Source organism: Caretta caretta, chromosome 4, assembly GCF_965140235.1.
Source record: "Caretta caretta isolate rCarCar2 chromosome 4, rCarCar1.hap1, whole genome shotgun sequence".
Lineage (NCBI taxonomy): Eukaryota > Metazoa > Chordata > Testudines > Cheloniidae > Caretta > Caretta caretta.
In genome coordinates this window covers 21,841,932-21,869,878 of record NC_134209.1, presented here as the reverse complement: position 1 = coordinate 21,869,878, position 27,947 = coordinate 21,841,932, and the positions used below count along the sequence as shown (strand labels likewise).

At 45.8% G+C, this 27,947-nt stretch overlaps 1 protein-coding gene across 1 annotated transcript; it reads left to right on the top strand.

Annotated features, from left to right (window-relative positions):
• Positions 1–5,578: 5,578 nt before the first annotated feature.
• Positions 5,579–8,497, top strand: LOC125635332 (interleukin-8). The gene is made up of 4 exons (XM_048846895.2): positions 5,579–5,711; positions 6,401–6,536; positions 7,260–7,343; positions 7,863–8,497. The coding sequence occupies exons 1-4, from the start codon at positions 5,648–5,650 to the stop codon at positions 7,891–7,893; spliced, it is 315 nt and encodes a 104-aa protein (XP_048702852.2). The 5' UTR covers positions 5,579–5,647; the 3' UTR covers positions 7,894–8,497.
• The last annotated feature ends 19,450 nt before the right edge of the window (positions 8,498–27,947 follow it).

The window sequence follows — 27,947 nt, the reverse complement described above, 5'->3', positions numbered from 1 at the left end:
GACCTCTCGAGGTCCCTTCCAGTCCTATGATTCTATTCTCTGATTTTAATTGTGGAAGAGCTTGGTGACAGAATGGCCTGATGTGGTGAATCACTGGATATTAACTACACAAACTGGGTATCATCCCACAAATAATATTTGTGTTCAATGTGAAAACAGTAATTCATTGTCCTCAGCCAGTGCAACACTGGGAGGCAGCTTTCAGAGCAAGACAGCCTACAATACAATGCCACCCCATGTAATTTCCCCACTACTACTTCCTCTACTCCAGTGGATTTTATACCTGAGTGGTTTTCTTTTCCATAATAAGAGCTGGCTGCCTCCCAGACTGCAGTCAGAGTGAGATAGGGTGTGTGGTATAGAGTCCATAGTTTGTGGGAAACATCTGCAGGGCTTGGCTTTGCACTGTTCCATGTGGAGAGCTGAGGGTAGAAGCACAGGGTGGAAAGAGGTGAACAGGATGGGGAATAAAGAAAAGGAGTACTTGTGGCACCTTAGAGACTAACCAATTTATTTGAGCATGAGCTTTCGTGAGCTACAGCTCACTTCATCAGATGTTTACCGTGGAAACTGCAGCAGACTTTATATACACACAGAAATCATGAAACAATACCTCCTCCCACCCCACTGTCCTGCTGGTAATAGCTTATCTAAAGTGATCAACAGGTGGGCCATTTCCAGCACAAATCCAGGTTTTCTCACCCTCCACCCCCCCACACAAATTCACTCTCCTGCTGGTGCTAGCCCATCCAAAGTGACAACTCTTTACATAATCAAGTCGGGCTATTTCCTGCATAGATCAAGGTTTTCTCACATCCCCCCCACCCCCATACACACACAAACTCACTCTCCTGCTGGTAATAGCTCATCTAAACTGACCACTCTCCAGGTTTAAATCCAAGTTAAACCAGAACATCTGGGGGGGGGGGGGTAGGAAAAAACAAGAGGAAACAGGCTACCTTGCATAATGACTTAGCCACTCCCAGTCTCTATTTAAGCCTAAATTAATAGTATCCAATTTGCAAATGAATTCCAATTCAGCAGTTTCTCGCTGGAGTCTGGATTTAACTTCCTCGTGGCTGGATTTTACTAAAACTAGACAAGCCATTTACAACGCACACTTTGCTTCTCTACAAAAGAAAAAAGACACTAAACTTTCTAAACTACTACATGCTACAAGGGGCCACAGCAATGGTTCCCTCACCCCACCTAGCAATATTGTTAACCTATCCAACTATACTCTCAGCCCAGCAGAAGCAGCTGTTCTATCTCGGGGCCTCTCCTTCTGCCCCTCCACCCCCACGAACATGATACAGTTCTGTGGTGACCTAGAATCCTATTTTCGACGTCTCCGTCTCAAGGAATATTTCCAAAATACCTCTGAACAACATACTAATCCACAGAGGTCTCCCTGCCAACACTACAGAAAGAGGGATTCTAGATGGACTCCTCCTGAAGGTCGAAACAGCAGACTGGACTTCTACATAGAGTGCTTCCGCCGACGTGCACGGGCTGAAATTGTGGAAAAGCAGCATCACTTACCCCATAACCTCAGCCATGCGGAACGCAATGCCATCCACAGCCTCAGAAACAACTCTGACATCATAATCAAAAAGGCTGACAAAGGAGGTGCTGTTGTCATCATGAATAGGTCGGAATATGAACAAGAGGCTGCTCGGCAGCTCTCCAACACGAGTTTCTACAAGCCATTACCCTATGATCCCACTGAGAGTTACCAAAAGCAACTACAGCATTTGCTCAAGAAACTTCCTGAAAAAGCACAAGATCAAATCCGCACAGACACACCCCTGGAACCCCGACCTGTGATATTCTATCTACTACCCAAGATCCATAAACCTGGAAATCCTGGGCGCCCCATCATCTCAGGCATTGGCACCCTGACAGCAGGATTGTCTGGCTATGTAGACTCCCTCCTCAGGCCCTACGCTACCAGCACTCCCAGCTACCTTCGAGACACCACTGACTTCCTGAGGAAACTTCAATCCATCGGTGATCTTCCTGATAACACCATCCTGGCTACTATGGATGTAGAAGCCCTCTACACCAACATTCCACACAAAGATGGACTACAAGCCGTCAAGAACACTATCCCCGATAATGTCACGGCTAACCTGGTGGCTGAACTTTGTGACTTTGTCCTTACCCATAACTATTTCACATTTGGGGACAATGTATACCTTCAGATCAGCGGCACTGCTATGGGTACCCGCATGGCCCCACAGTATGCCAACATTTTTATGGCTGATTTAGAACAACGCTTCCTCAGCTCTCGTCCCCTAAAGCCCCTACTCTACTTGCGCTATATTGATGACATCTTCATCATCTGGACCCATGGAAAAGAAGCCCTTGAGGAATTCCACCATGATTTCAACAATTTCCATCCCACCACCAACCTCAGCCTGGTCCAGTCCACACAAGAGATCCACTTCCTGGACACTACAGTGCTAATAAACAATGGCCACATAAACACCACCCTATACCGGAAACCTACTGACCGCTATTCCTACCTGCATGCCTCCAGCTTTCACCCTGACCACACCACACGATCCATCGTCTACAGCCAAGCTCTGCGATACAACCGCATTTGCTCCAACCCCTCAGACAGAGACAAACACCTACAAGATCTCTGTCAAGCTTTCTTACAACTACAATACCCACCTGCAGAAGTAAAGAAACAGATTGATAGAGCCAGAAGAGTTCCCAGAAGTTACCTACTACAGGACAGGCCTAACAAAGAAAATAACAGAACGCCACTAGCGGTCACCTTCAGCCCCCAACTAAAACCCCTCCAACGCATTATTAAGGATCTACAACCTATCCTAAAGGATGACCCAACACTCTCACAAGTCTTGGGAGACAGGCCAGTCCTTGCCTACAGACAGCCCCGCAACCTGAAGCAAATACTCACCAACAACCACATACCACACAACAGAACCACTAACCCAGGAACTTATCCTTGCAACAAAGCCCGTTGCCAATTGTGCCCACATATCTATTCAGGGGACACCATCACAGGGCCTAATAACATCAGCCACACTATCAGAGGCTCGTTCACCTGCACATCCACCAATGTGATATATGCCATCATGTGCCAGCAATGCCCCTCTGCCATGTACATTGGTCAAACTGGACAGTCTCTACGTAAAAGAATAAATGGACACAAATCAGATGTCAAGAATTATAACATTCATAAACCAGTCGGAGAACACTTCAATCTCTCTGGTCACGCAATCACAGACATGAAGGTCGCTATCTTAAAACAAAAAAACTTCAAATCCAGACTCCAGCAAGAAACTGCTGAATTGGAATTCATTTGCAAATTGGATACTATTAATTTAGGCTTAAATAGAGACTGGGAGTGGCTAAGTCATTATGCAAGGTAGCCTGTTTCCTCTTGTTTTTTCCTACCCCCCCCCCCCCCCAGATGTTCTGGTTTAACTTGGATTTAAACCTGGAGAGTGGTCAGTTTAGATGAGCTATTACCAGCAGGAGAGTGAGTTTGTGTGTGTATGGGGGTGGGGGGGATGTGAGAAAACCTTGATCTATGCAGGAAATAGCCCGACTTGATTATGTAAAGAGTTGTCACTTTGGATGGGCTAGCACCAGCAGGAGAGTGAATTTGTGTGGGGGGGTGGAGGGTGAGAAAACCTGGATTTGTGCTGGAAATGGCCCACCTGTTGATCACTTTAGATAAGCTATTACCAGCAGGACAGTGGGGTGGGAGGAGGTATTGTTTCATGATTTCTGTGTGTATATAAAGTCTGCTGCAGTTTCCACGGTAAACATCTGATGAAGTGAGCTGTAGCTCACGAAAGCTCATGCTCAAATAAATTGGTTAGTCTCTAAGGTGCCACAAGTACTCCTTTTCTTTTTGCGAATACAGACTAACACGGCTGTTCCTCTGAAACCTGTCAGGATGGGGAATGTTGCAGTGTTCATCCTCACACAGACGAGCACTCTGCTATCTAGGAGGAAGGAGGCCTAAGAGAAGGACAGCGTACCATTCCTTGGGCTACCTCTTACTCAGAAGTATCTGTCTGAAGAACTGAGTGTCGTGAGAGTAGAATAACTTGTTAATTTTACATAAATAAGTCATATGTAAATATGTACGTAGAGAAATGTTTGATGACTTCATAATTTTTTTGCAATATGTCATTGATACTTAGGCCCTACCCTCCCATTAGCCTTAGGCCCCTCATAACCTTAATCCGGCCCTGACTCTGATATTGGAAATTGGATTAGTTCAGCTCTTCAGCCCCAATCTGGAAACAGCTCTGAATTCAGCTGGTGTCGCCCCTAAAAGCAGCCTAAAATTCACAGGCAGTAGCAGAAACCCTCCCTAGAGCTGCTAGGAGGCTTTATGTGGGCCACTTAACAACTCCCCAGTGATGGAATGATCGAGCTGGGAAGTCAGTCTTTTAGGGCAGGTGCACACCACTGGAGTGGCACACAGCTGCCCCGGCACAGGAGAAGATGAAGGCCACAAACTGGTGTAGGAATCAGATTCACTGGGATGCGCTTGCCCTTAGTCCCGCTATTCTTTCCATCATGCACCTTTTTCATTTAATTAAGCACTGTGGGTTCAGATCATGAATATGTTCACCAGCCACATTCCAAGAGTGCTTTCCACTTGCCCACTACTGTCTCATTCTCTCTATTGCTCCTTACACTCCTCAGAACTTGGCCCCACGGTGGCCGGGAACAAGTCTGTCCATCTGATAACCATCCACCGTACCAGTAACTTTTAGACAAAGTTTACAAAAAAGAATAATAGGATTTTGCTTTTGACCAAACACTGGCCATACCTCAATATGCATGAGGAGATCCAACAGACATTGAGGACACTACATAGCAACTATTGTGTTAGAGGAAAACTCCTGGTTAGGGCGGAGAGGAGAAAATGCTGGTTGTAGGAGAATAAGACTATATCCTACAGAGGGTCAGAACTTCCAACCCCACGGAAGTCGGTGTGGAGTTTTGACCTTGATTTTAGTGGGGCCGCAACTTCAGGTATTTAAAATCAACGTAAATAGAACAGTAGGCGCTAACTCCACTTTCAGAAAGAGAAAATATATAGAGAGAGAGCTACTTGTGAGATAGGCTACTGGATTTAAAGAATAATTAATTTCTACGAACCCCGCCCAGCATACCCAATCAAAGAAATGCTCAGGGAAAGTCACGAGTTGAATGTCTCCTTAACCAGCCACAGAATAAGACAAAAGAATATAAAGGGGTAGTCAAATTAATAATAAAAGAATAATAATAAGTAATAGAAACCCACCAGTTACACTGAGCTAACGACATAGCGATGTTGTACAGCTTTTATATTTAATTCATTAATAAGGAGCTATATTTGAAGGATAACTAATTTCACGGTCATCTAGGAAGGGGGTTTACCCACAGCCATGTGACTCATTTTGCAATAGGGGCTTGCACTCTTCGGGAATTTCCTCTGACACAATCCAAACACAGAGCTATCTTGCACACCCCAAGACAGTATATAAGAGGGTTGGGTTACACACCTCAGACATCAGAAACCTTCCGAGATAACAAGAGAAGCTCACTGCTCCTTCCTGGCAAGCAGAGACCGAAGAATAAAGGAGGAAAACTCGCCTCGCCTCTCATCATGAGCTGTAAATTGGTTGTTGCTGTCCTGGCTCTTTTCCTAATCTACGCAACAGTGTCAGAAGGTAAGCAAAATCCTTCCTCGGGCTTAAAGGATTTAGCTTAGTTATGTGCATATTATGCGTGGAGAGACACTTTTAGGCTGATTTTTAAAAAGTTGATGTCTTGTTAAAACTTTTTTCAAACGATCATCCTTGGAGAGAGCTATAAGTCAGTCACTGCTCTGAAGAGCTGCTGACACCTGGTGGGAAGTTTTGAGAAATATTCTACTTGCTCTAGAAAGTTTGGCTTCTGCATCATTTTCACTATCTGCTTTTCCCCTGGTTCTAAAGGCATTTGACCGAAGGCGGGCTCATCTGATTACAATGTTCATCTGCGCCTCTTGCTCCTTCCCTGCATGAGTCCATCGTCCTGTTTGTGACACCACATTGTCTCAAACACAGGAGGATGCAACCTGGAGTGGGGAATAAGCAACAGGAGCACAGAACATGATCAGAGGTAGTCCTCAAAACTGATGAAAAGCAAAAGGCCAGATCTTAATCTCAGTGACATGATTTTAAATCTAGACTCATCATCATTGTAGCTAGATAAGAATGTGGCCAAGTTTAAAACAAAAAACCAACAAAAAAAACCTGGACCCTTGTGAAGAAACAGAGACCAAGCATGTTTGATCAACCAAAACCAAGTGCTCTGCTTCACATATATAGATGGCGAGATACCCAGCTAACCGAACACAACTCTTGTTCTTTTCCAGGGATGAGTCTGGCAAGGATGGGGAATGAGCTCCGATGCCAGTGCGTCAGCACGCATTCCAAGTTCATCCCTCCGAGGTACCTTCGGGACGTGAAGCTGACCCCGAGCGGACCTCACTGCCAGAACGTTGAAGTCATGTAAGTAGTTTTGCAAAATTCTACCTGCTGCTAAACTAGGAGGAGACTGCTTTGCATTGTGCTAGGCCAGTAGTTTTCAAAGGGGTGAGGAGCACTTGCAGGCCCACACCACTCAGGGAGACTCCCTAAAAGTGATTTTTATTCTTTCTAAAGACATTATTTTAGGTAATGCACTTAGTGTCCAGCATCTCTGGGGTGGAAGTCCAAATCCCCATGGGGAATAATCTATCGAGTTCTAGAACCCGCATTAGAAGGACAGGAAAAATTATTAATACCCAATACAACCTTTCAACGCAATTCCTCCAGTCCTTCTACAGACAAAACTCCCACTGTAAATTCCCCACTGAGTACATAGGTAGTTTCGCTGCCAGAGGAATGCAGGATTCAGCCCTTTACATAAAAAGCAATACCAATGGAGATAAAGACATTTTATATCTACACATGTAGAGAGAGAGAGAGATACCAGGCAATATTTAAAAAACATGAAGGCAGACATATAAGAGGATGGAGATTTGTTTTCCCCACACCTGGAACATTTTTAACCAAACAAATGATGTCGGGCCAGATCCTTAGCTAGTGTAAATTGGTGTGGCTCTCTAGTGAAGTCAGTGGAATTATGTCAACTGACCCCAGCCTTGCCTGTATTTTAAAAGGTTGAAAGATACCCTGATGAGAGCCCACCAAGTAGATAGATGCCTGACCTTTGTTTTTCCTTCTTTGCAGCGCTACTCTTAAGGATGGCAGAGAAGTGTGTTTGGAACCCACTGCTCCATGGGTGAAGATCATCATTAAAGCAATTTTGGACAAGTGAGTCATTCATTCTCAGAATGATTTCCTGAAAAGTTACTTTAAAGGCAGAACTAGGTGGTTCCTTAGCACAAACTGCTTAAAAGTTACCTCTCCTCAGGGCACAGTAATCTCTCCCAAAACTTGTCTCTCTCAATCCAATATATAACCATATCCTACCTTAAAGGTGGCCTAGTGGTTAGATTACGGAACTAGGTTCTTCCTGTTCCCTACTCTGCTGCAGACTTCCTGTATGAGCTTGGGCAAGTCATTGATAATGGCCACATATGCTGGGCAGCTGCAAGTCCTTCTGGAGACTATTGGACTCACAGGTGCTCAGTGCTTCTGAAAAAAAACCCCTCCGCCCCCAAGCTGATTTTCCTTTGGTGTGAACCAAGAGGAGCTATGTCAAAGTTAATGAAGTTTCAGTTGATATGGCTGAGAGCAGGCTCAGAGCCCCAACAGTTCTCATGTTCTAACTACTGATAATTGTTCCATGAACAGGTTTTTAAACGATTCCTTTTCTCCCCCTCTTTCCAGAGCTGAAGCCAATGGTGAGGCAAAACGCTAAAAGAGACCAACGAAGAAAAATCCCCGATGTTCTCCAGTTTCCCCTTGAAGGAAACCTCTCTGTGAAAGTGCCAATCAGTCTGCAAGCAGCTCACCTCCTTCTGTTAACATGTTTTCAGGCGGACTGCAGCTAGCATTATCTATTTTCTATTTATATATTTATGTATTTATTTATTTATTGAGGAGCATCATGTTAAGAGACTTTTTTTTTTTAAAAGGCTCAGTTGTCTATGGGATATGCCACTTTCTGAAGTTGAAAACCCTGGGTAGAGAAAAGGGATTTGCTGAGGGAAATGAAGACCCTTTGGAAAGCCCTTAAGCTGAACAGGGTTGTATGAGTGCAATGCACTCGCAGCACAGCTGTATTTAGTCTAAGCCTTGCTCTTTTACTAGTAGAGCAGTAAACGGGTAACAGTTACCCCTCCCCTGCACGAGTATGTTGTATCAACAGCACAGTGAGTCCTAGCCAGCCTGAGGCTAGCTACTGATTGGGACTTTGTGGCTTTCAGAAATTAAGCCGCCAAAGTGCTGTAATTTGGGAGGCATTATTTATTGTGCTATAGCACATCAATGTTTATATATATATATATATATATATATATATATATATATATATTTAACAAGTTAATCTTTGGGTAGAAAAAGCTCTATTTATTTAAGTTATTTTGATTCATCTGGATTTTTTTCTAATATGCTAATTCCTTATGAAAATAGAATATTTCACATTCCTGCTGTTGTGTTGGTTGTTAATTGTTTTGTTCAATGAATGGGAAAATGTTGAGGCTCATGTTCCAGTTTTGTTATTCCTGCGCATTTTGGAATTCCATCATTTTTACATTAAACTATATGCTTAAAAAAATAGGTGTGTTCTCTCTCTTACTGGTTGGCACTTGGCACAATCTTTGTCATCAAAAAAAGTCAGGGTTTAAAAAAAAAAATCAAGGTTTAAAAAAAGAACTAGATCAATTCATGGAGGATAGGTCCATCAATGCTATTAACCAGGATGGGCAGGGATGGTGTCCCTCACCTCTGTTTGCCAGAAGCTGGGAATGGGCGACAGGGGATGGATCACTTGATGATTACCTGTTGTGTTCATTCCCTCTGGGGCATCTGGCATTGGCCACTGTTGGAAGACAGGACACTGGGCTAGATGGACCTTTGTTCTGATGCAGTATGGCCGCTCTTATGTATCTCTACCCAGAGTCAAGTAGAGCTCAACTGCAGATCTGCAGCAGGTGGAAGTAACCCAGTTCGGGTGAAGCTGGCATTTCTCAAAATGATGGCCAAATGCAAGCTCAATGAGCAGAGGGCAGCAGAACCCACTGGGCCTGGTCTTAGGCACATGGGGGACTCTGTTGTCTCAATGCCATGCACACCCCTAGCCTTCTTCTCTGGGTGCTCCATGGGGTTTGGTCTCCACAGTTCTGAAAGGGATGAATTCGTGCTGGGGCTGTGGGGACGGCTGCTTTTTATAGCAGTGGCTCTCAACCTTTCCAGACTACTGCTCCCCTTTCAGGAGTCCGATTTGTCTTGTGTACCCCAAGTTTCCCCTCACTTAAAAACGACTTGCTTACAAAATCAGACATAAAAATCCAAAAGTGTCACAGCACACTATTATGGACACATTGCTTATTTTCTAATTTTATCATATAATTATAAAATAAATCAACTGGAATATAAATATTGTAGTTACCTTTCAGTATAGCACACAGAGCAGAATAAACAAGCCATTGTCTGTATGAAATTTTAGTTTGTACTGACTTCATTAGTGCTTTTTATGTAGCCTGTTGTAAAACTAGGCAAACATCCAAATGAGTTGATGTACCCCCTAGAAGACCTCTGCATACCCCCAGTGGTATGCATACCCCGGGTTGAAAACCACAGCTTTATAGCATCATTTCTCCTACTGAACTCATGGGCAAACCTGTTGAGTACAGATGAGCTCCATGAGCCAGTAAATAGAGGATGCATTCCTGGCATCATGGTTCTGATGTGGTTCAATGGAGCATTTCTTTTCAGAGAGGCATATTGTTAGTAGTCGGAAATATTTGAGTTTTGGACTTTAGAAAACCATAGTCCACATATCCAAGAAACTTGCCCAGCATTGCTGGAGTCATAGGAACAAACGGACTATAGTGAATTAGTAAAAGATGCTTTCTAATACTGGTTTTTGAGGAAACATGACTAGAATTATTTCTGATCAGTGGTGTAGTGGCAAGAAAGGGGCTAAATACCTAAAATAACTCAATATTTTCCAAAAGAGAAGTGGGTAAACTCCATTTATGGTCAACCTCGCTACTGTTTCTGACTCTGTGCCTCCTCAACTGACCGAATTCAATGTATTCAGAGGGTCTATGATCATTTTTGTACTCCCCCCCAAAGAATTATTAAGTAGAAAGAGATACAAAGGAGTGAACAACTAATATTTAGTCACAGTAATTACAAGGCAGTTTCAACCAATGCTCAGAAAGAGTTTCAGTTAAACCTCATGCTGGTGATATGACCAAGCTTTGCAACAATAACTGTGCAGAAATGAGCCAGCTTACACTAATGCCTTGCATCCAAACTTAGGTGTAGATCCAAATTTAGTGGCTGGCCCTACTTCCAAATTGAGACAAACCAAAACCTCAGACTCAAACACCTCTGAACTTCAGAAAATTCAAAAAGCCAGATGTGATTGCTACAACCACGGCTGGAATAGCCTCCCTGGCTTTAGTACGCTGCTGCTGCTGTGGAGGGAAAACTGGAAGATCCATGTAATGCCTGATCCTCTGCTTCTGTCTCCTTCCCTCCCACAGACACTGTTCCATCAAACTCTACCCCCTTCCCACGCCACCGACCCCCACGGAAAATTGTACAGCTGTGCTGCCTTAATGGTGCACAAACCCAATATGTCCCTGCTCCAGCTTCTGCCACCTCCGCTTGAGAAGCTACTCCTCATCTGTAGAACCCTGAAAAATGTGGATATTCATTTTATATCCGTGGATATCTGCAGCCGCATGTCCGTGGACCATGCTTGTAAAGTGTTATGTTCTTTCCAGTTATTTTTTGTTTGCTTTTTAAAGAGTTCAGTAGCTCAAGAAGAGGAAACTGATTCAGATCTCAACTATACTGATATCAATCAGGAGCGTACCTCCACTGACATCAGGAACACTCAAGGCAAGATGTACAGGGGTATTGAGGCTTCTAATGGGATTTTCACATGCACCTAAGCAGATTAGGTGCCTAATTCTGTTGGTTTCAATGAGAGTTAGGCATTTAGCCTAATTAGGCTCTGTTGAAAATCCAACTAGGCACCTATCTTCATCTTTAGGCCCCTAAAGACCTTTGTGTTGTGCCTCTCCCCGGGGATGTAGGCATCTGCGTGCTTTTGAAAATTCTATTAGGCACCTAACTGCCACGTTAGGTGCTTAGATGCCTTTAAAAAGCTGGCCCTGAGTTCTGCTGTGTAGGGAGAGTTGAAAAGTTGGCTTCACTCACTTTTGTGTCATCACACACACACACACACACACACACACACACACACACACACACACACACACACCTCCCAATCTGGAAGCAGCTCCAAACTGAGCTGGTGTCCCACTGCAAGTAAAAGCAGCCTAAAATTCAAAGGCATTGGCGGAAACCCCCCTAGAGCTGCTAGGAGGCTTTACATGGGCCACTTAACAATTCCCCAGTGATGGAATGACGTAGGGCTTATCTACACTTCCAAGTTTTGTTGACAAAACTTATGTCGACACCCTAAACTCGACAAAACAAAAATCGCCAAAGGGCGTTCGCACTTGCTTCCTCTGCCGACAGAACATGTCCACATTGGGGGCACCATCATCGACAGGGCGAGCAATGCACCGTGGGTAGGTGTCCCCCAGCATTGTGGGAAGGAAGAGCTGTTCGCTGCGCATCTTGGGATTCTCTCCCGAGTTCTCCCACAGCCCCCTCAGCTGCAGAGAGCAGCATCCGGAGTAGCTTTGGGAGCTCTCCCTGCTGAGGAATGGCAAAGCAGCCCAGCAGTCTGTCCCCCTCCCCCACAGCAGCACACAGATACTTCCCGGAGCTTTGAAAGGAGAGGGGTGCATGCCTGCAGGGCAGCAGAGATCACAACAGGGAGCAGAGCAATCAGGGCAGGCATTGTGGGATACTGGCGGAAGCCAGTTCTGTTGACAAAACAATCAGCAGTGTCTACACTGGCTCTTTGCTGACAATAAAGGGAGGGGAAAAGACAAAAGTCTCTCCTATGGGTGGAAGCTTTTAGTTGCCAAAACTGGGCGTTTTTCGTGACAAAAGTCCCATGGTAGTGTGTACGCTCTTGCTGTTTTGTCACCAAAAGGCAGTTTTTGGCGACAAAACTTGGTAGTGTAGACAAGGCCTAGGACTGTTTGGCAGAGGAGCTCTGCCAGTTCGGCTCTGTTGGCAAATCTTTTCTCGGGCAGCCTAGGCCTAAGCTTGGAGGCCTGAGCATATTCCTGTCAGAGCACTAGCAGTGAGATGATAGAAATGGAGGGAAGCCGGGGTAGCGTGTCCATGTAGAACACCTCGCCACAGGCCATGCAGAGTCATCCACAGGCAGATGCTTTCCACTTGACCACTGCTGTCTCATTCTCTCCACTACTCCTCACACTCCTCAGAACTTGGCCCCAGGGTGGCAGGGAACAAGTCTGTGTATCTGATAACCGTCCACCATACCAGTAACTTTTAGACAAAGTTTACACAAAAACGTAATAGGGTTTTGCTTTTGACCAAACCCTGAATGTACCTTAATATGCATGAGGAGATCCAACAGACATTGAGGACACTACATAGCAACAGCTCCTGGGAGCATCCCCATCCGAAAAGTCACTTGAATGCCCAGAAAAGGAATTACTTTGGGAATTACAGTCTGCAGGCCAGATTCCACCTGGTGTTTACATGGGTCCATAAGGAGCTTTACAGGGACTGCTCCTTCCCCACCTCCCTGAGGATGAATGGCACCTCAAAGGGGGTGAGAAGGGGCAGGCAGGAGGCTATGGCTCCAGCCCATCACAATGCAGCAGCCTGCAGAACTGGTAGGCCACAGCAGCACCTTATGAAGGGGTTTTATAAAGCATACATAACCTTTGGGTGATGGAAGCTCTGGGAAGTTTTTTGCCCCTTGTGATGTGCTGTACCTCATGGTCAAGGAATCCTCTTTGAGAGAAGAATGTGTTCCCTCGTTATGCCAGGTCTGAGGTTCCAAAACAATGGATTCTTTTTGTTTTTCTCCAAAAAACAATAACATCCACCTCCATAAAGGAAGAGACACAGTTAAATCCTCAGCATGGGAAAATCCAACACCAGATACCCAAAGCAGGGAGTACAGAAAGTATTGCAGTGTTGACTCTGGCATGTCTCCAAGGCTAGTTCATAGTACACATTAAGAGATTGGTTGCATAAATAGATATTGAAGCAGGAAACAAATGTTCTATTGTTCAATTTGTGCTCTAATTTACAATTATACAAACCAAACTAGCGATAAGTTATAAAGCCTAAAACTTACGTCTCAAAGCCCTTCATGAAAGAGGGTGAGCATAACTATCTCCATTTTACAAATGGGGAAACGGAATCATACGAAAGTGAAATAACTTGCCCTAGGTTACACAATTAGTCTGTGGAAAAATAGCTCACATTTCTTGACTCTCCGTTCTTTGCCCTCTTGATTTTGCATGCACCCTTGCTCAAAAACCTCTTGGAAATAATGTCCCCCGTTCAAGCAGTCTTCTTGTTCTCTAGACTGTCCCCCTTCTCCCCTGATGGCAATCAGTTTCCCTGTAGCACCCTTTGCTGGCAGTAATACAGTTCGTAGGCCTTTGATTTATTGTCTGGACTGTAGCCTGTACACGACAAAGTTTTGCTAGAATAACTGTGTTGGTCAGATATGTGTGTGTGGGGGAACCAACAGCCCCCCTAAACTGATATAACTATGCCAGCAAAACCCTCAGTGTAGATAGCTATGCAGCTAGAAGAGTGCTTTTGTCAGCATCGCTAATGTCATTAGGAAGGTGGTGTTATTATACCACCAGAAAAACTCCTTCTATTAGCTTAAGCTATGTCTGTAGTAAGGAATTCCACTAGTACTTGTATAGGTCTGTGATTTTTCTTCTGTTTGTGCCTTCCTTCAGGTCAGGAAACAGGAGGCCATCTCCTCTGCTCCGGCTGAGCTGTGCTTGGCATAGAACCAGAAGGAGGGAAATCGTTTTAAGCCATTTAAGTGTCCCCCAGCTTGGCCAAACGGAGATGGCATAAAGCCACCAGTTAATATCTTTAAATTGCAATATATTAAATTAAGTTTCTGATCCAAAACCTGTTGTCATTTTGCCCCTAATTTCATGAGAAATGAAATGTTACCAACTCTCATGATTTTATTACAAGTCTCCCAGTATTTTGGTGTTTTCCTCAAAGCCCCGGCTCCTGGAGTCATGTAATGACATGAAACTTTCAACTTTCATTTAAAAAAAAGTTTCTTGCCCTCATGATTGCAGAGGAAAAACTTGAAAATGTGACCCCTAAAGGCTGAAACACTTGAAGGCAAATAACAACCCCCTGAATTTATTAATTTTAAATCTCATGCTTTTTAAAGCCAATCTCATGATTCTGGGGGCCCGACTCCACTTAGAATGCATGAGGTTTTAATGTGGATTAAGGCCCATTGAATACACCAAAAGACATTTGCTCATTTTAAAGAATTCTTTTGCTCACAAACACTTTGTTTGCATGATAACCCACAATGAAATCCATCCTGCTTACTATTAACACCTTCTGGATGCTCTCTCTTCAAAGGCCTCTTTTTAGGAGAGTCTTTGAGGAGGATAAATGAGATCTTCCCTGGAGGAGGTTACTGCTTCCCTGGCAGAATAGGCAGAAAGCACAGGGAAGGAGCTACAAGGAATGGGGGTGGAGGGAAGAATCCTCCTCCTGGCCTCAGGGTATCAAGAGAACTGCTTTGCTGTCACATCAGCCTGAAGACTGGCATAGCTGCCACAGCTCCTCCACCATCCCCAGTCCCAGGATTGCACTTACGCTAGTGTATCTGAAGCTATGTGGATCTCCCAAGCCTCATCCCTGATCCTCCATTTGGTCAGCCCAAACCCTCTTGCAACCTGGAGTTCAGGAAGCTCCTGACTAGTTCCATAGCTAGATGGGGGCATTCCAGACCTTTGACCAGGATCACTGCCTTCTTCCTTTCCTCAGACACCAGATACACACCAGTTCTACTGCAGCCAGGGACCTCCACGACCACAAAGGAGTGGAGATAGGATTTGACCCTAAACCTTTAAATTGCTTCAGTTTGGGAAGTGGTGCTGAGCTTACGAGGGCTTCAACCATTGTTAGTCAGGGTGACAGGTGACATGGAGTCCTTGGAAACAGCTTCATTTCTTTTTTAAAAAAAAATCTTCCAGGGCATGATTTGGATCTAAAGAAGAATGAGCCTTGCCTTGGGCAGGATTGTTTACACAGTATATTATGTGCTTCCTCCGGAGCAAAGAATTTCCTTCACTTACAAGCCTATTGTAATTGGCTTTGGAAACAAGTGAAATTTGATCATGATGCCCTCCACAAGAAACTAATTTGCATGTAAAGGAAATGGCCTCCTGCTCTATTATTATTTACAGTTGGACTCTACCCAAGTTTCAGGTTAAATAACCTAAGCCTGATAATTTTTTTTTTGCTGAATGAAAGCCAGGGACCAACAGAGTTCAGAGAAACACCCAATTGTAACCAGCCAAACAAATAACCATTTCCAGTTAGCTACCTATCTTTTATGTCAGAAATAGTGACAAGAGCACAATAACCGCATGCAAGCCAATGGTCTTGTTTGAGCTTTAAACTTAAACTTATTGGCACAGAGAAGGAAATCACAGTAGAGGCATGCGGGCCATAAAAGTTAGTGCCAAGCAGCCAGTTTTGTGCTTAAAAAGTGCTGGCTGACATTTGCAGAAGCTTGCATTGTCCAAACTGGTGGTTTGGGTGGCCTACAGCATCCCCACTCTCACCTCCTTTAGATGGTCAAGGCATTTTCAACAGTGTGTAAGTCCTTGTCAAGCCCCTGAGTATTGTGCACTCTGTCTGAGGGCAGGGCTAGGGTGTGGTTAAGTGCCCATTGGCCCGCATACGCACTGCAAGGACCCTTTGAGATAATTATACCTAATGCACAACTACCTGAGGAGTCACAAGATGATTCCTTGTGATAGTTAACCACCATGCTCTCTCCTCTGTCAGGACTGCTGCACAAGTACAGGAAGCAGGACATATGGTGTCTTGGCTCAACCTTTCCTTTAGCACCAAGCAGCCATGCCGGGCAAATGGGTAATAGAAAGCAGCAGTTTTATTACAAATATCAGTGTAAAACATGTATGCACTCTGGCTGGGTCAAGACTGACTTTACACTTACTGAGACTGACCATCTTTTGGCCTTCTTGTGGTTGTCAGCTCCTTTGCCATGAGCAGAGTCATCTTTAACATCCTGCGCCTGATGCATCATCCATGTGGTGTATGTATTTTGGGACGCTAAGTGCCTTCCTAAAAGTGTCTCATCTTTTCCAAGAACTTCCCTGAGTGCACAGATCTCATTAGAATAGAGTGATGAGTGATTTGCATATGATAATGAGATTCAGGTAGATGAGGATGTGCAGAGATGTGCTTCTCAGTCATTTTCTTCTTCTCTTTGGACAGTTTTCCCCTATCACTGCTAAGTATCAATGCTAAGTGTTTCCAACGGTGCTGAAATCCTAGCACCCCCATCATCCTAGCAACCTCCTCCATGGGCTTCAGCGCCTTACAGTTCCCATTGCATCCAGGGCAAAGCCTGTCTGGACAATCCGTGCTGCAGCTATCACTGAGAGGAGCTGCATACCCATGCCAGCCACATTCTCGAACCCTTTATCCTATCTGTTGGTAGCTTACATACATAAGGTTACAGCCAGGACTGCCCAGGAACAGTTGGACAGCTCCTCTGCAATGCATGTCTTAGATATTGGCTTATTACTCTGTCATAGGGCATGACTATCCCATAGCTCCTCCTTCTGCTTAAGCGTGGCACTGCCAGCATTCCCTGCCTCACTTTCCTTCCCCAGGATGGGTCTCGTCAGCATTCCACATACAGGTCAGTGCTGGAGATGTGGCTTAACCCTCTGGCTAAGGCTGTGTCTACACTACCACTTAGGATGGCAAAACTTCTGTTACTCAAGGGTGTGAATATTCCACCCCCCCGAGCGACATAAGTTTCGCCAGCATAAGTGCTACCATGCACAGCACTATGCCGGCAGGAGAGCTTCTCCTGCTGACATAGCTTCTGCCGCTTGCGGGGTTTGTTTTTTTAAATGCCGACGGGAGAGCTCTCGCCCGTCGGCATAGAGCGTCTTCACCACACGCACTGCAGCGGCGCGGCTGGTCTGGTACTGGTAGCCACTGCAGCACTGCCAGCGTAGGGCGTGCCCTAAGGCACAAACAAACTTACAGCAAAAGTAAGGCCCAACACACAAAAGCTTCTCCCACTCTTCATGGGCTTCTCAGCTCCTTTCTGGGCATCCTTTGACTCTTTCCTCTGTAGAGTACTTGGCCCCCGGTTGGCCCCCAGGCTGGTGTACCATTCTCAGTGTCTTTCGGCCCCCAGTCCCCTTGCTTGCCACTGTCACTTGTATCCTTCCTTGCTCTGGCTTCTAGGTTGGTTCCCCTGGAAAACCTCATCTCTTGCAAAATTTGGCTCAGGGCCTTCCACAGGAGCTTGCCTGCTTCTTGTGGTTCTGTAGCCCAGACAGCTCTCTCCCTCTCAAACCTTTTATGAGGCCCAGGTATCCATTACCACCTGTCTCTCCTTACTGCGAACCCCTCAGGCTGTGAAGCAGCTAATTAATTATGACACAGGTGGGGCTGGCCCCCATCTTCCCTTAAAGGGGGCTAGTCACCCAGTGACAACCTCTCATTGCCCAGACCATGACAGAAACATGAGCAAACTGAGAAACACAGCCCCAGCCAGGGTGGGTAACTTACAGAGCTGGTATTTTCAGAGCCTGCTCCACCCCCAGAGCATGAAACCTTTGATAAATCCAGTGTGTCCAAAAATAAGCACTCTGTTCCCCTGCTATGTACCCAGTCTCATCACTGTGAACAATCTCTCTCTGAATTCATCTTCAAGGATTGTATATCAATGATCATTTAATGTTTGTCCTTCCTGAGATCTGTGTGGGTTTTCGATGGCCCAGGTGATTTTGCCAAAGCCTCCTTAATAATTGACCTGGTGGACCTTTCTCCAGAGAGTAAGCTCATTGGCCTGGTCCCATATGGGAAGGGAGAGAACTTAAAGCAGATACAACACAGTGGTGCCTCTTAATCGTGTGTCTTTTCCTCAGGGATACACTTATTACTGGTCTCTTCTGGGTCTTCTAGAGCTTCCCCCCTCTGCAATAGAGATGTTGCAAATTAGTCATGTGACCACCTTACGTCTGGAAAGCCTTCCCCATCCAGCTTCACTAGCCATCATCCTACCCTTCGTCAAGTCCCTCTGAAAGATTCACTTCTTACATGATGCCCGTAAAAAGGGAGTTAATTAAAAATTAACCAACCAACCAGGTGATGTCATCTGCAAGGTTTCCCAGTCTGCCTGGTCTTTTTTGGCTCTATCTGTCACTGAAGGCCAGCATCTCCCTTGCCCTAGAGTTTGAGAGAAGGTACAAAGAACTTCCCTCCCCTGCCTCTCCTATGCAAAGCCCCTGGCAGGGAAGAAGTGGGATCACAGCTGTCCCTTCCCTATAACAGCCTGCAGAGCTGGCTGGGAGCAGAGAGGGGAGCAGGCTGTTCCATCCTGTGTGTTGCTGCAGCATGCATGCTCCCTCTGTACAGCCTGGGACACTGAGATTGTGGACAATCGCCATCCCCCAGGAACTGTCCCCTAGGAGCTGCTCCAGCCTGTGGCTAAATGGCACAAGTAGCTTTAATTGATTTATCCAAGGTCATGGGTAGTCAGAATACAGCCATTGTTTGTTTTTTTAAACTCTGAAAGTCATCCTGAGAATTGCATTGGCCAAGTTTCATGCTCTGCTGACAAGGATGAATAATCCACACAATATTTACTTTCTGTGGTTTTATTCTGAAGATGGAAATAAGGTTGAAGTAGAATGGTAGTCCCTTGTCAACACCAATTCATGTGGGCTGACTTGGACAGTGTGTGTGATTTTCCTCTGGCAGCATGAAGGGATTCAAACAAAGTAAAGTTCAAAAGCAGGAAGGCTAATGCGGGGGTTTCCAAATGCGGGGAAGAATATTTATTTTAAAATAAACTAAAACGGTCTTTTTTTCTTTAACTGTCTGTGTCTCTTTCTAGCTCTCTTTCCTACCTGTTCCTCGTGCCTTTCCTTGTACCAATATTTTTCTTTCCTTTTATGTTCACGGAGAGACGATGGCAACAAGTCTCACTTTCTAGCCAGCCCAAGCCTCAAGAGCTACGGGTGAGCCACAACATCTCCCCCTGCAGGATAGTCATACTGGCCTCATTACAGCCCTGACAGAACTCCACCCAAAATGCACGGAGGCATCATGTGTAAGGCCTAAGCTGACTCCAAGGTCGCTCTCCAAAGAACCAAAAGGATATCCTCAATAATATTAGAAATATTCTGGCAAAGGCTTCAGTAATACAGCACCAACCTGCACAGGAAAGCTGCATCTCATTCGATAAAGTGATTCCTAGAAAAGAGAGGGATTATTGAAAAGCTCCATATGGTAACTATGTCTTTTATACTCTATCATTTTGTATTTTTAAATGCTTATTTTTTCCTGTAATTATCAGTTTCTCTTTCCTTATTTTTTCTTCTTCTTGTTAATATCTCCTGGTTATTCTTTGTCTCTCTTCCTTCCACCCACTGAGAAACAATGGCCGATCATGCCACTTTCTTACCCACTCACTTCCTGCACCGGTGCTGACATCCACAAAGCGGAGGGAATCACAAACCTCTTACAGCATTCTCCCACACAGCCACTCAGCTGCACAAGGAGAGAGAATGAAACTTCACAAGCTTTCACATCCTTAGTGTAAATTGAAGCTGGTGCCACTAGCTCCTATAATTGGCCTCCATCTGTTTAACATTCCTCTTTCCCTCTTGCTGGCGTGTTCTGCAGCCTCAGAAACAAGTAGCCCCACCTAAGAGCTTCCTCCACTTCCAAACTTGGAATTTGACTGAAACCTGTAGAAGCCATTTGGAAAGTGTCAAAGGCAATCTCCCTCCTCCCCTTGTAGCAGCCCCAAGCCTCTCCCAGTGATTGAAGATGCCACACACACCTCAGACCAAGATGCTAGCAATTGCACAAGGACCCGGGGAGCTTAACTTCTCCCTGTGAGTTGCTTAGGGTATGTCTACACTACGGAATAAGGTTGAATTTATAGAAGTCGGTTTTTTAGAAATCGGTTTTATATATTCGAGTGTGTGTGTCCCCACAGAAAATGCTCTAAGTGCATTAAGTGCATTAACTCGGCAGAGTGCTTCCACAGCACCGAGGCTAGAGTCAACTTCCGGAGCGTTGCACTGTGGGGAGCTATCCCACAGTTCCCGCAGTCTCCGCTGCCCATTGGAATTCTGGGTTGAGATCCCAATGCCTGATGGGGCTAAAACATTGTCGCGGGTGGTTCTGGGTACATATCGTCAGGCCCTCGTTCCCTCCCTCCCTCCGTGAAAGCAAGGGCAGACAATCGTTTCGCGCCTTTTTTCCTGAGTTACCTGTGCAGACGCCATACCACGGCAAGCATGGAGCCCGCTCAGGTAACCGTCGCCCTATGTCTCCTGGGTGCTGGCAGACGCGGTACGGCATTGCTACACAGTAGCAGCAACCCATTGCTTTCTGGCAGCAGATGGTACAGTACGACTGGTAGCCGTCCTCGTCATGTCCGAGGTGCTCTGGCCACGTCAGCTGGGAGCGCCTGGGCAGACATGGACACAGGGACTAAATTTGGAGTGATTTGACCAGGTCATTCTCTTTAGTCCTGCAATCAGTCCTATTGAACTGTCTTATGGTGAGCAGGCAGGCGATACGGATTGCTAGCAGTCTTATTGCATCATCTTCTGTTGAGCAGACATGAGATGTGGATGGCATGCAGTCCTTCTGCACCGTCTGCTGCAGGCCAAAGATGTAAAAGATAGATGGAGTGGATCAAAACAAGAAATAGACCAGATTTGTTTTGTACTCATTTGCCTCCTCCCCTGTCTAGGGGACTCATTCCTCTAGGTCACACTGCAGACACTCACAGAGAAGGTGCAGCGAGGTAAATCTAGCCATGTATCAATCAGAGGCCAGGCTAACCTCCTTGTTCCAATAAGAACAATAACTTAGGTGCACCATTTCTTATTGGAACCCTCCGTGAAGTCCTGCCTGAAATACTCCTTGATGTAAAGACACCCCCTTTGTTGATTTTAGCTCCCTGAAGCCAACCGTGTAAGCCGTGTCGTCAGTCGCCCCTCCCTCCATCAGAGCAACGGCAGACAATCGTTCCGCGCCTTTTTTCTGTGCGGACGCCATACCAAGGCAAGCATGGAGGCCGCTCAGCTCACTTTGGCAATTAGGAGCACATTAAACACCATACGCATTATCCAGCAGTATATGCAGCACCAGAACCTGGCAAAGCGATACCGGGCGAGGAGGCGACGTCAGCGCGGTCACGTGAGTGATCAGGACATGGACACAGATTTCTCTGAAAGCATGGGCCCTGCCAATGCATGCATCATGGTGCTAATGGGGCAGGTTCATGCTGTGGAACGCCGATTCTGGGCTCGGGAAACAAGCACAGACTGGTGGGACCGCATAGTGTTGCAGGTCTGGGACGATTCCCAGTGGCTGCGAAACTTTCGCATGCATAAGGGCACTTTCATGGAACTTTGTGACTTGCTTTCCCCTGCCCTGAGGCACAAGAATACCAAGATGAGAGCAGCCCTCACAGTTGAGAAGTGAGTGGCGATAGCCCTGTGGAAGCTTGCAACGCCAGACAGCTACCGGTCAGTTGGGAATCAATTTGGAGTGGGCAAATCTACTGTTGGGGCTGCTGTGATGCAAGTAGCCCACGCAATCAAAGATCTGCTGCTATCAAGGGTAGTGACCCTGGGAAATGTGCAGGTCATAGTGGATGGCTTTGCTGCAATGGGATTCCCTAACTGTGGTGGGGCCATAGACGGAACCCATATCCCTATCTTGGCACCGGAGCACCAAGCTGGCGAGTACATAAACCACAAGGGGTACTTTTCAATAGTGCTGCAAGCTCTGGTGGATCACAAGGGACGTTTCACCAACATCAACGTGGGATGGCCGGGAAAGGTACATGACGCTCGCATCTTCAGGAACTCTGGTCTGTTTCAAAAGCTGCAGGAAGGGACTTTATTCCCAGACCAGAAAATAACTGTTGGGGATGTTGAAATGCCTATATGTATCCTTGGGGACCCAGCCTACCCCTTAATGCCATGGCTCATGAAGTCGTACACAGGCAGCCTGGACAGTAGTCAGGAGCTGTACAACTACAGGCTGAGCAAGTGCAGAATGGTGGTAGAATGGGCATTTGGATGTTTAAAGGCGCGCTGGCGCAGTTTACTGATTCACTTAGACCTCAGCGAAACCAATATTCCCACTGTTATTACTGCTTGCTGTGTGCTCCACAATATCTGTGAGAGTAAAGGGGAGACGTTTATGGCGGGGTGGGAGGTTGAGGCAAATCGCCTAGCTGCTGGTTACGCGCAGCCAGACACCAGGGCGGTTAGAAGAGCACAGGAGGGCGCAGTACGCATCAGAGAAGCTTTGAAAACCAGTTTCATGACTGGCCAGGCTACGGTGTGAAAGTTCTGTTTGTTTCTCCTTGATGAAACCCCCCGACCCTTGGTTCACTCTACTTCCCTGTAAGCTAACCACCCTCACCTCCTCCCTTCAATCACCACTTGCAGAGGCAATAAAGTCATTGTTGCTTCACATTCATGCATTCTTTATTCATTCATCACACAAATAGGGGGATGACTACCAAGGTAGCCCAGGAGGGGTGATGGAGGAGGGAAGGAAAATGCCACACAGCACTTTAAAAGTTTACAACTTTAAAATTTATTGAATGCCAGCCTTCTTTTTTTTGGGCAATCCTCTGTGGCGGAGTGGCTGGTTGGCCGGTGGCCCCCCCACCATGTTCTTGGGCGTCTGGGTGTGGAGGCTATGGAACTTGGGGAGGAGGGCGGTTGGTTACAGAGGGGCTGCAGTGGCAGTCTGTGCTCCAGCTGCCTTTGCTGCAGCTCAACCATACACTGGAGCATACTGGTTTGGTCCTCCAGCAGCCTCAGCATTGAATCCTGCCTCCTCTCATCACGCTGCCGCCACATTTGAGCTTCAGCCCTGTCTTCAGCCCGCCACTTACTCTCTTCAGCCCGCCACTTACTCTCTTCAGCCCGCCACCTCTCCTCCCGGTCATTTTGTGCTTTCCTGCACTCTGACATTATTTGCCTCCACGCATTCGTCTATGCTCTGTCAGTGTGGGAGGACAGAATGAGCTCAGAGAACATTTAATCTCGAGTGCGTTTTTTTTTCTTTCTAAGCTTCACTAGCCTCTGGGAAGGAGAAGATCCTGTGATCATTGAAACACATGCAGCTGGTGGAGAAAAAAAAAGGGACAGCGGTATTTAAAAAGACACATTTTATAAAACAGTGGCTACACTCTTTCAGGGTAAACCTTGCTGTTAACATTACATACATAGCACATGTGCTTTCGTTACAAGGTCGCATTTTGCCTCCTCCCACCGCGTGACTACCCCCTCAACCTTCCCCCCTCCCTCTGGCTAACAGCGGGGAACATTTCTGTTTAGCCACAGGCAAACAGCCCAGCAGGAATGGGCTCCTCTGAGTGTCCCCTGAAGAAAAGCACTCTATTTCAACCAGGTGACCATGAATTATATCTCACTCTCCTGAGGATAACACAGAGAGATAAAGAACGGATGTTGTTTGAACGCCAGCAAACATACACTGCAATGCTTTGTTGTACAATATTCCCAAGTACGTGTTACTGGCCTGGAGTGGTAAAGTGTCCTACCATGAAGGACGCAATAAGGCTGCCCTCCCCAGAAACCTTTTGCAAAGGCTTTGGGAGTACATCCAGGAGAGCCGCGAATGCCAGGGCAAAGTAATCCTTTCACATGCTTGCTTTTAAACCATGTATAGTATTTTAAAAGGTACACTCACCAGAGGTCCCTTCTCCGCCTGCTGGGTCCAGGAGGCAGCTTTGGGTGGGTTTGGGGGGGTACTGGCTCCAGGTCTAGGGTGAGAAACAGTTCCTGGCTGTCGGGAAAACCGGTTTCTCCGCTTGCTTGCTGTGAGCTATCTACAACCTCATCATCATCATCATCATTTTCTTCGTCCCCAAAACCTGCTTCCGTATTGCCTCCATCTCCATTGAAGGAGTCAAACAACACGGCTGGGGTAGTGGTGGCTGAACCCCCTAAAATGGCATGCAGCTCATCATAGAAGTGGCATGTTTGGGGCTCTGACCCGGAGCAGCCGTTCGCCACTCTGGTTTTCTGGTAGGCTTGCCTCAGCTCCTTCAGTTTCACGCGGCACTGCTTTGGGTCCCTGTTATGGCCTCTGTCCTTCATGCCCTGGGAGATTTTGACAAAGGTTTTGGCATTTCGAAAACTGGAATGGAGTTCTGATAGCATGGATTCCTCTCCCCATACAGCGATCAGATCCCGTACCTCCCGTTCAGTCCATGCTGGAGCTCTTTTGCGATTCTGGGACTCCATCATGGTCACCTCTGCTGATGAGCTCTGCATGGTCACCTGCAGCTTGCCACGCTGGCCAAACAGGAAATGAGATTCAAAAGTTCGCGGTTCTTTTCCTGTCTACCTGGCCAGTGCATCTGAGTTGAGAGTGCTGTCCAGAGCGGTCATAATGGAGCACTCTGGGATAGCTCCCGGAGGCCAATACCGTCAAATTGTGTCCACAGTACCCCAAATTCGAGCCGGCAAGGCCGATTTAAGCACTAATCCACTTGTCAGGGGTGGAGTAAGGAAATCGATTTTAAGAGCCCTTTAAGTCGAAATAAAGGGCTTCATCGTGTGGACGGGTGCAGGTTTACATCGATTTAATGCTGCTAAATTCGACCTAAAGTCCTAATGTAGACCAGGGCTTAGGCCTGGTCTTTGCTACACAGTCAGGTCCAGGCAAGGCAGCTTACACTGACTTACTTGTGCTTGTGTCTACACTTAAATTTGGCTCCTGCTGACATAAGTGTCCCGTTACGCCAAGTTAATAACACCACCATGCCGAGCAGCATATAGCCACAGTCAATGTACTTAGGTTGATGCAATGTAGACACTGCATAACTTAAGTCAGTCTTAACTCTCCTGCAGCAGCTGCCCGACAATGCCCCAAACTGACCGTTCTGGTCACCATTGTGAACTCTGCTGCCCAGGGGTCACAGAGACCAGAAGCCCATCCTGCCCTTTAAAGCCCCACCAATTTTTGAAATTCCTTTTCCTGGTTGCCGGCTTGTTGAGCACATCCAGCAGCTCTCCATTGTTCAGTGCCACTGCCCAGCTGACCAGGCCGGCTACACGCTCCAGATGCACTCCTGCCTGGAGTAGACAGGAGGTATTGGATCTCCTGGGCCTGTGGGGAGAGGAGGCTATGCAGACACTGCCTAAACCAGCTGTAGAAACATCGCCATCTATGAGCACATTGCTTGGGGGATGCAGGAGAAGGGGTACGACATGTACCCCAAACTGGTGGTATGTTCTATCATTAGACTTCACCAACCCAGTAACTCCTGGTTCACTATATCAGTTTTATCATAGAATCACAGACAGACCCCTTAGGGTCTCCAGTCTACTTTGCCAGCCAGACAAGCTGGACTTAGTGATAAATGGTCACTTACACCAAAATTCAGGTTGCTTCCAGTCCCAAGAGACCAGTCACTTACCCCACATCAACTGGTATCTTAAATCTCACACCAGAGACAACTCTTGTAGCCAATTCTATAATAACTAACTGGAGGTGTATTAACTAAGAAAAAGAAATGAGTTATTTACACGTTAAAGCAAGCAAGCAAGCATATAATGCAAATGAGTTGTAGTCTAAATCCTAAGAGTGACAGAGTTGTAGTGATCTGTGACTGCAAAATGTCTTTCTTCAGGGCTAACCCATGCCAAGCAGCATGGGAATCTCTATGCTTATGTTTAGGAATCCTTGTATCTCAGAGTCCAGACAGCATAAAAGAGATTCAGTTTCTCCTTGTCAGGGATTTTTATCCCTTCTTTTGCAGTGTTCAGAAATGGTGGGATGAGTTCTTATGTAGGTCTCTCCTTCCTAGAGGGAGTTAGGAATGCAATCATCAAAATCTCTGTCCTTTGATGTTACACAATATGTCAATTGTCTTCAACTGGCCATTCTTGTATGCAGGGCAAGCACTTTACCTGTAATCAGAGCTTCTTTTTCTGTTTGCACTAGTTACACAGTCACAGAGGTTTACAATGCAAACACTCAGTATAACTTTATACCATCTGGGCTATAGAGGTTATAAGTGAGATCAATACTTGCAGGATCCTATAAACATTTTATAATGTCTAAAATTAAACATGTTCCTATCAACGTCATCTATAATATCTATCTTGATGATGCTAACACACGGGTAAAAACAACTTGTTCCAAGCTATGCATTTGTAAGTGTTCAGTGCAGCCCGGGACCTTGACATGAGCTGGCACCTAGTCTGCCAGCATCACAGATGCATGACAAGAGCCTCTGTGGTCGGTTTCCTGGCTTCAAATTGATTCCGAGCTGACCGGTAGCAATATGGTGCTGCAAATTTCCACAGTGTGATCACCATTCATTTCTCCACTGTCAGCGAGGCTCTCATTTTGGTGTCCCGGTGTGAGGCACCATTTGATCAGATCATATTCTTTAAGCCAGTGTTTTGGCAGGAGGTACACCTGTAAAGTCTGACGAAGACGATGTGCAGACTGCACTGGCAGACATGTGGTGAACCTCTTTGGGGAGTTCACCAACCCAGAAGACAGCACCTTGTACTGAAAATGGTCTCTTCCAGACCTGACCCTGATGAACTTCCTATGTCTTTTCATTGTCAAGATGTGGAATGATGCATGACAAAGATTAAGGGATGGGCAAAGGTCTCACTTGGTTCTAGAGTGGATTCAAACTCCCTAAAGCCCTTGAAACCATAAGGGAAGCTAGGATAGGGTGCTGAAAAAAAAAATTAAATCCTGGAAAAAAAAGTAAACCCCTTCTCTAGATGGGGGAAAGAATTCTGCCTTTCTAGGGACAGATGGCACTTAAGCAGAATGAGCCCATACCTCTTCCTCAGGTTCCAGAAATATTAATATGGAGGGCTACTATTAAATTACTCACAAGTGGAAAGCTCATCAGGACAATTCACCACAGTTGCCTCCCCACCGGACAATATAGCTTCAACTTCCCTTTGTTACACAAACTTGTTAATAACTTTTTGTTGTCTTTTCTTATACATATTTATTAGTCTTTCATCCCTATGTTAACTTTCCTCCACCAGTCAGTACAGGTTTAGTGTTAGTCCAAACCAGTCCTTTCTAGCTTTTTAGTTACTTTATTTTGCTTTCACAACGATGATGATTCTACAGTTTCTTACCCACGCACAACACGAAACATAATTACTCTGCAATTTCTTACACATACACAGCTCTACTTATGTTTACACTGTTAAAGGTTATCAGAAGAGAGTCTTAACATCTACAGCAGGTTTCTGTCAGGCCTAAATATGCTTTTGCTCCCAACACTGGGGGCTTTAAGAAAAACTACCAAATATCTCGAGATTCACAATACAGTCGTGAGAATTGTAAATCTTCCAGTTATATTAGTTCATATTAAAAATCAAACCTTTCTTTTGGGGTTGAGTAGTCAGACTTATTTAGCTCTAGTTCAGATACCTTTAATCCAATGATATTACAAACTTTCAGAAACATTCATAAACTGAAAGCAGTGCAGCTTAATGGAGGGTGTACTGGACTGGGACCCCAAAGACTTGGGATCTATTCCCAACTTGGCTTCCTGGG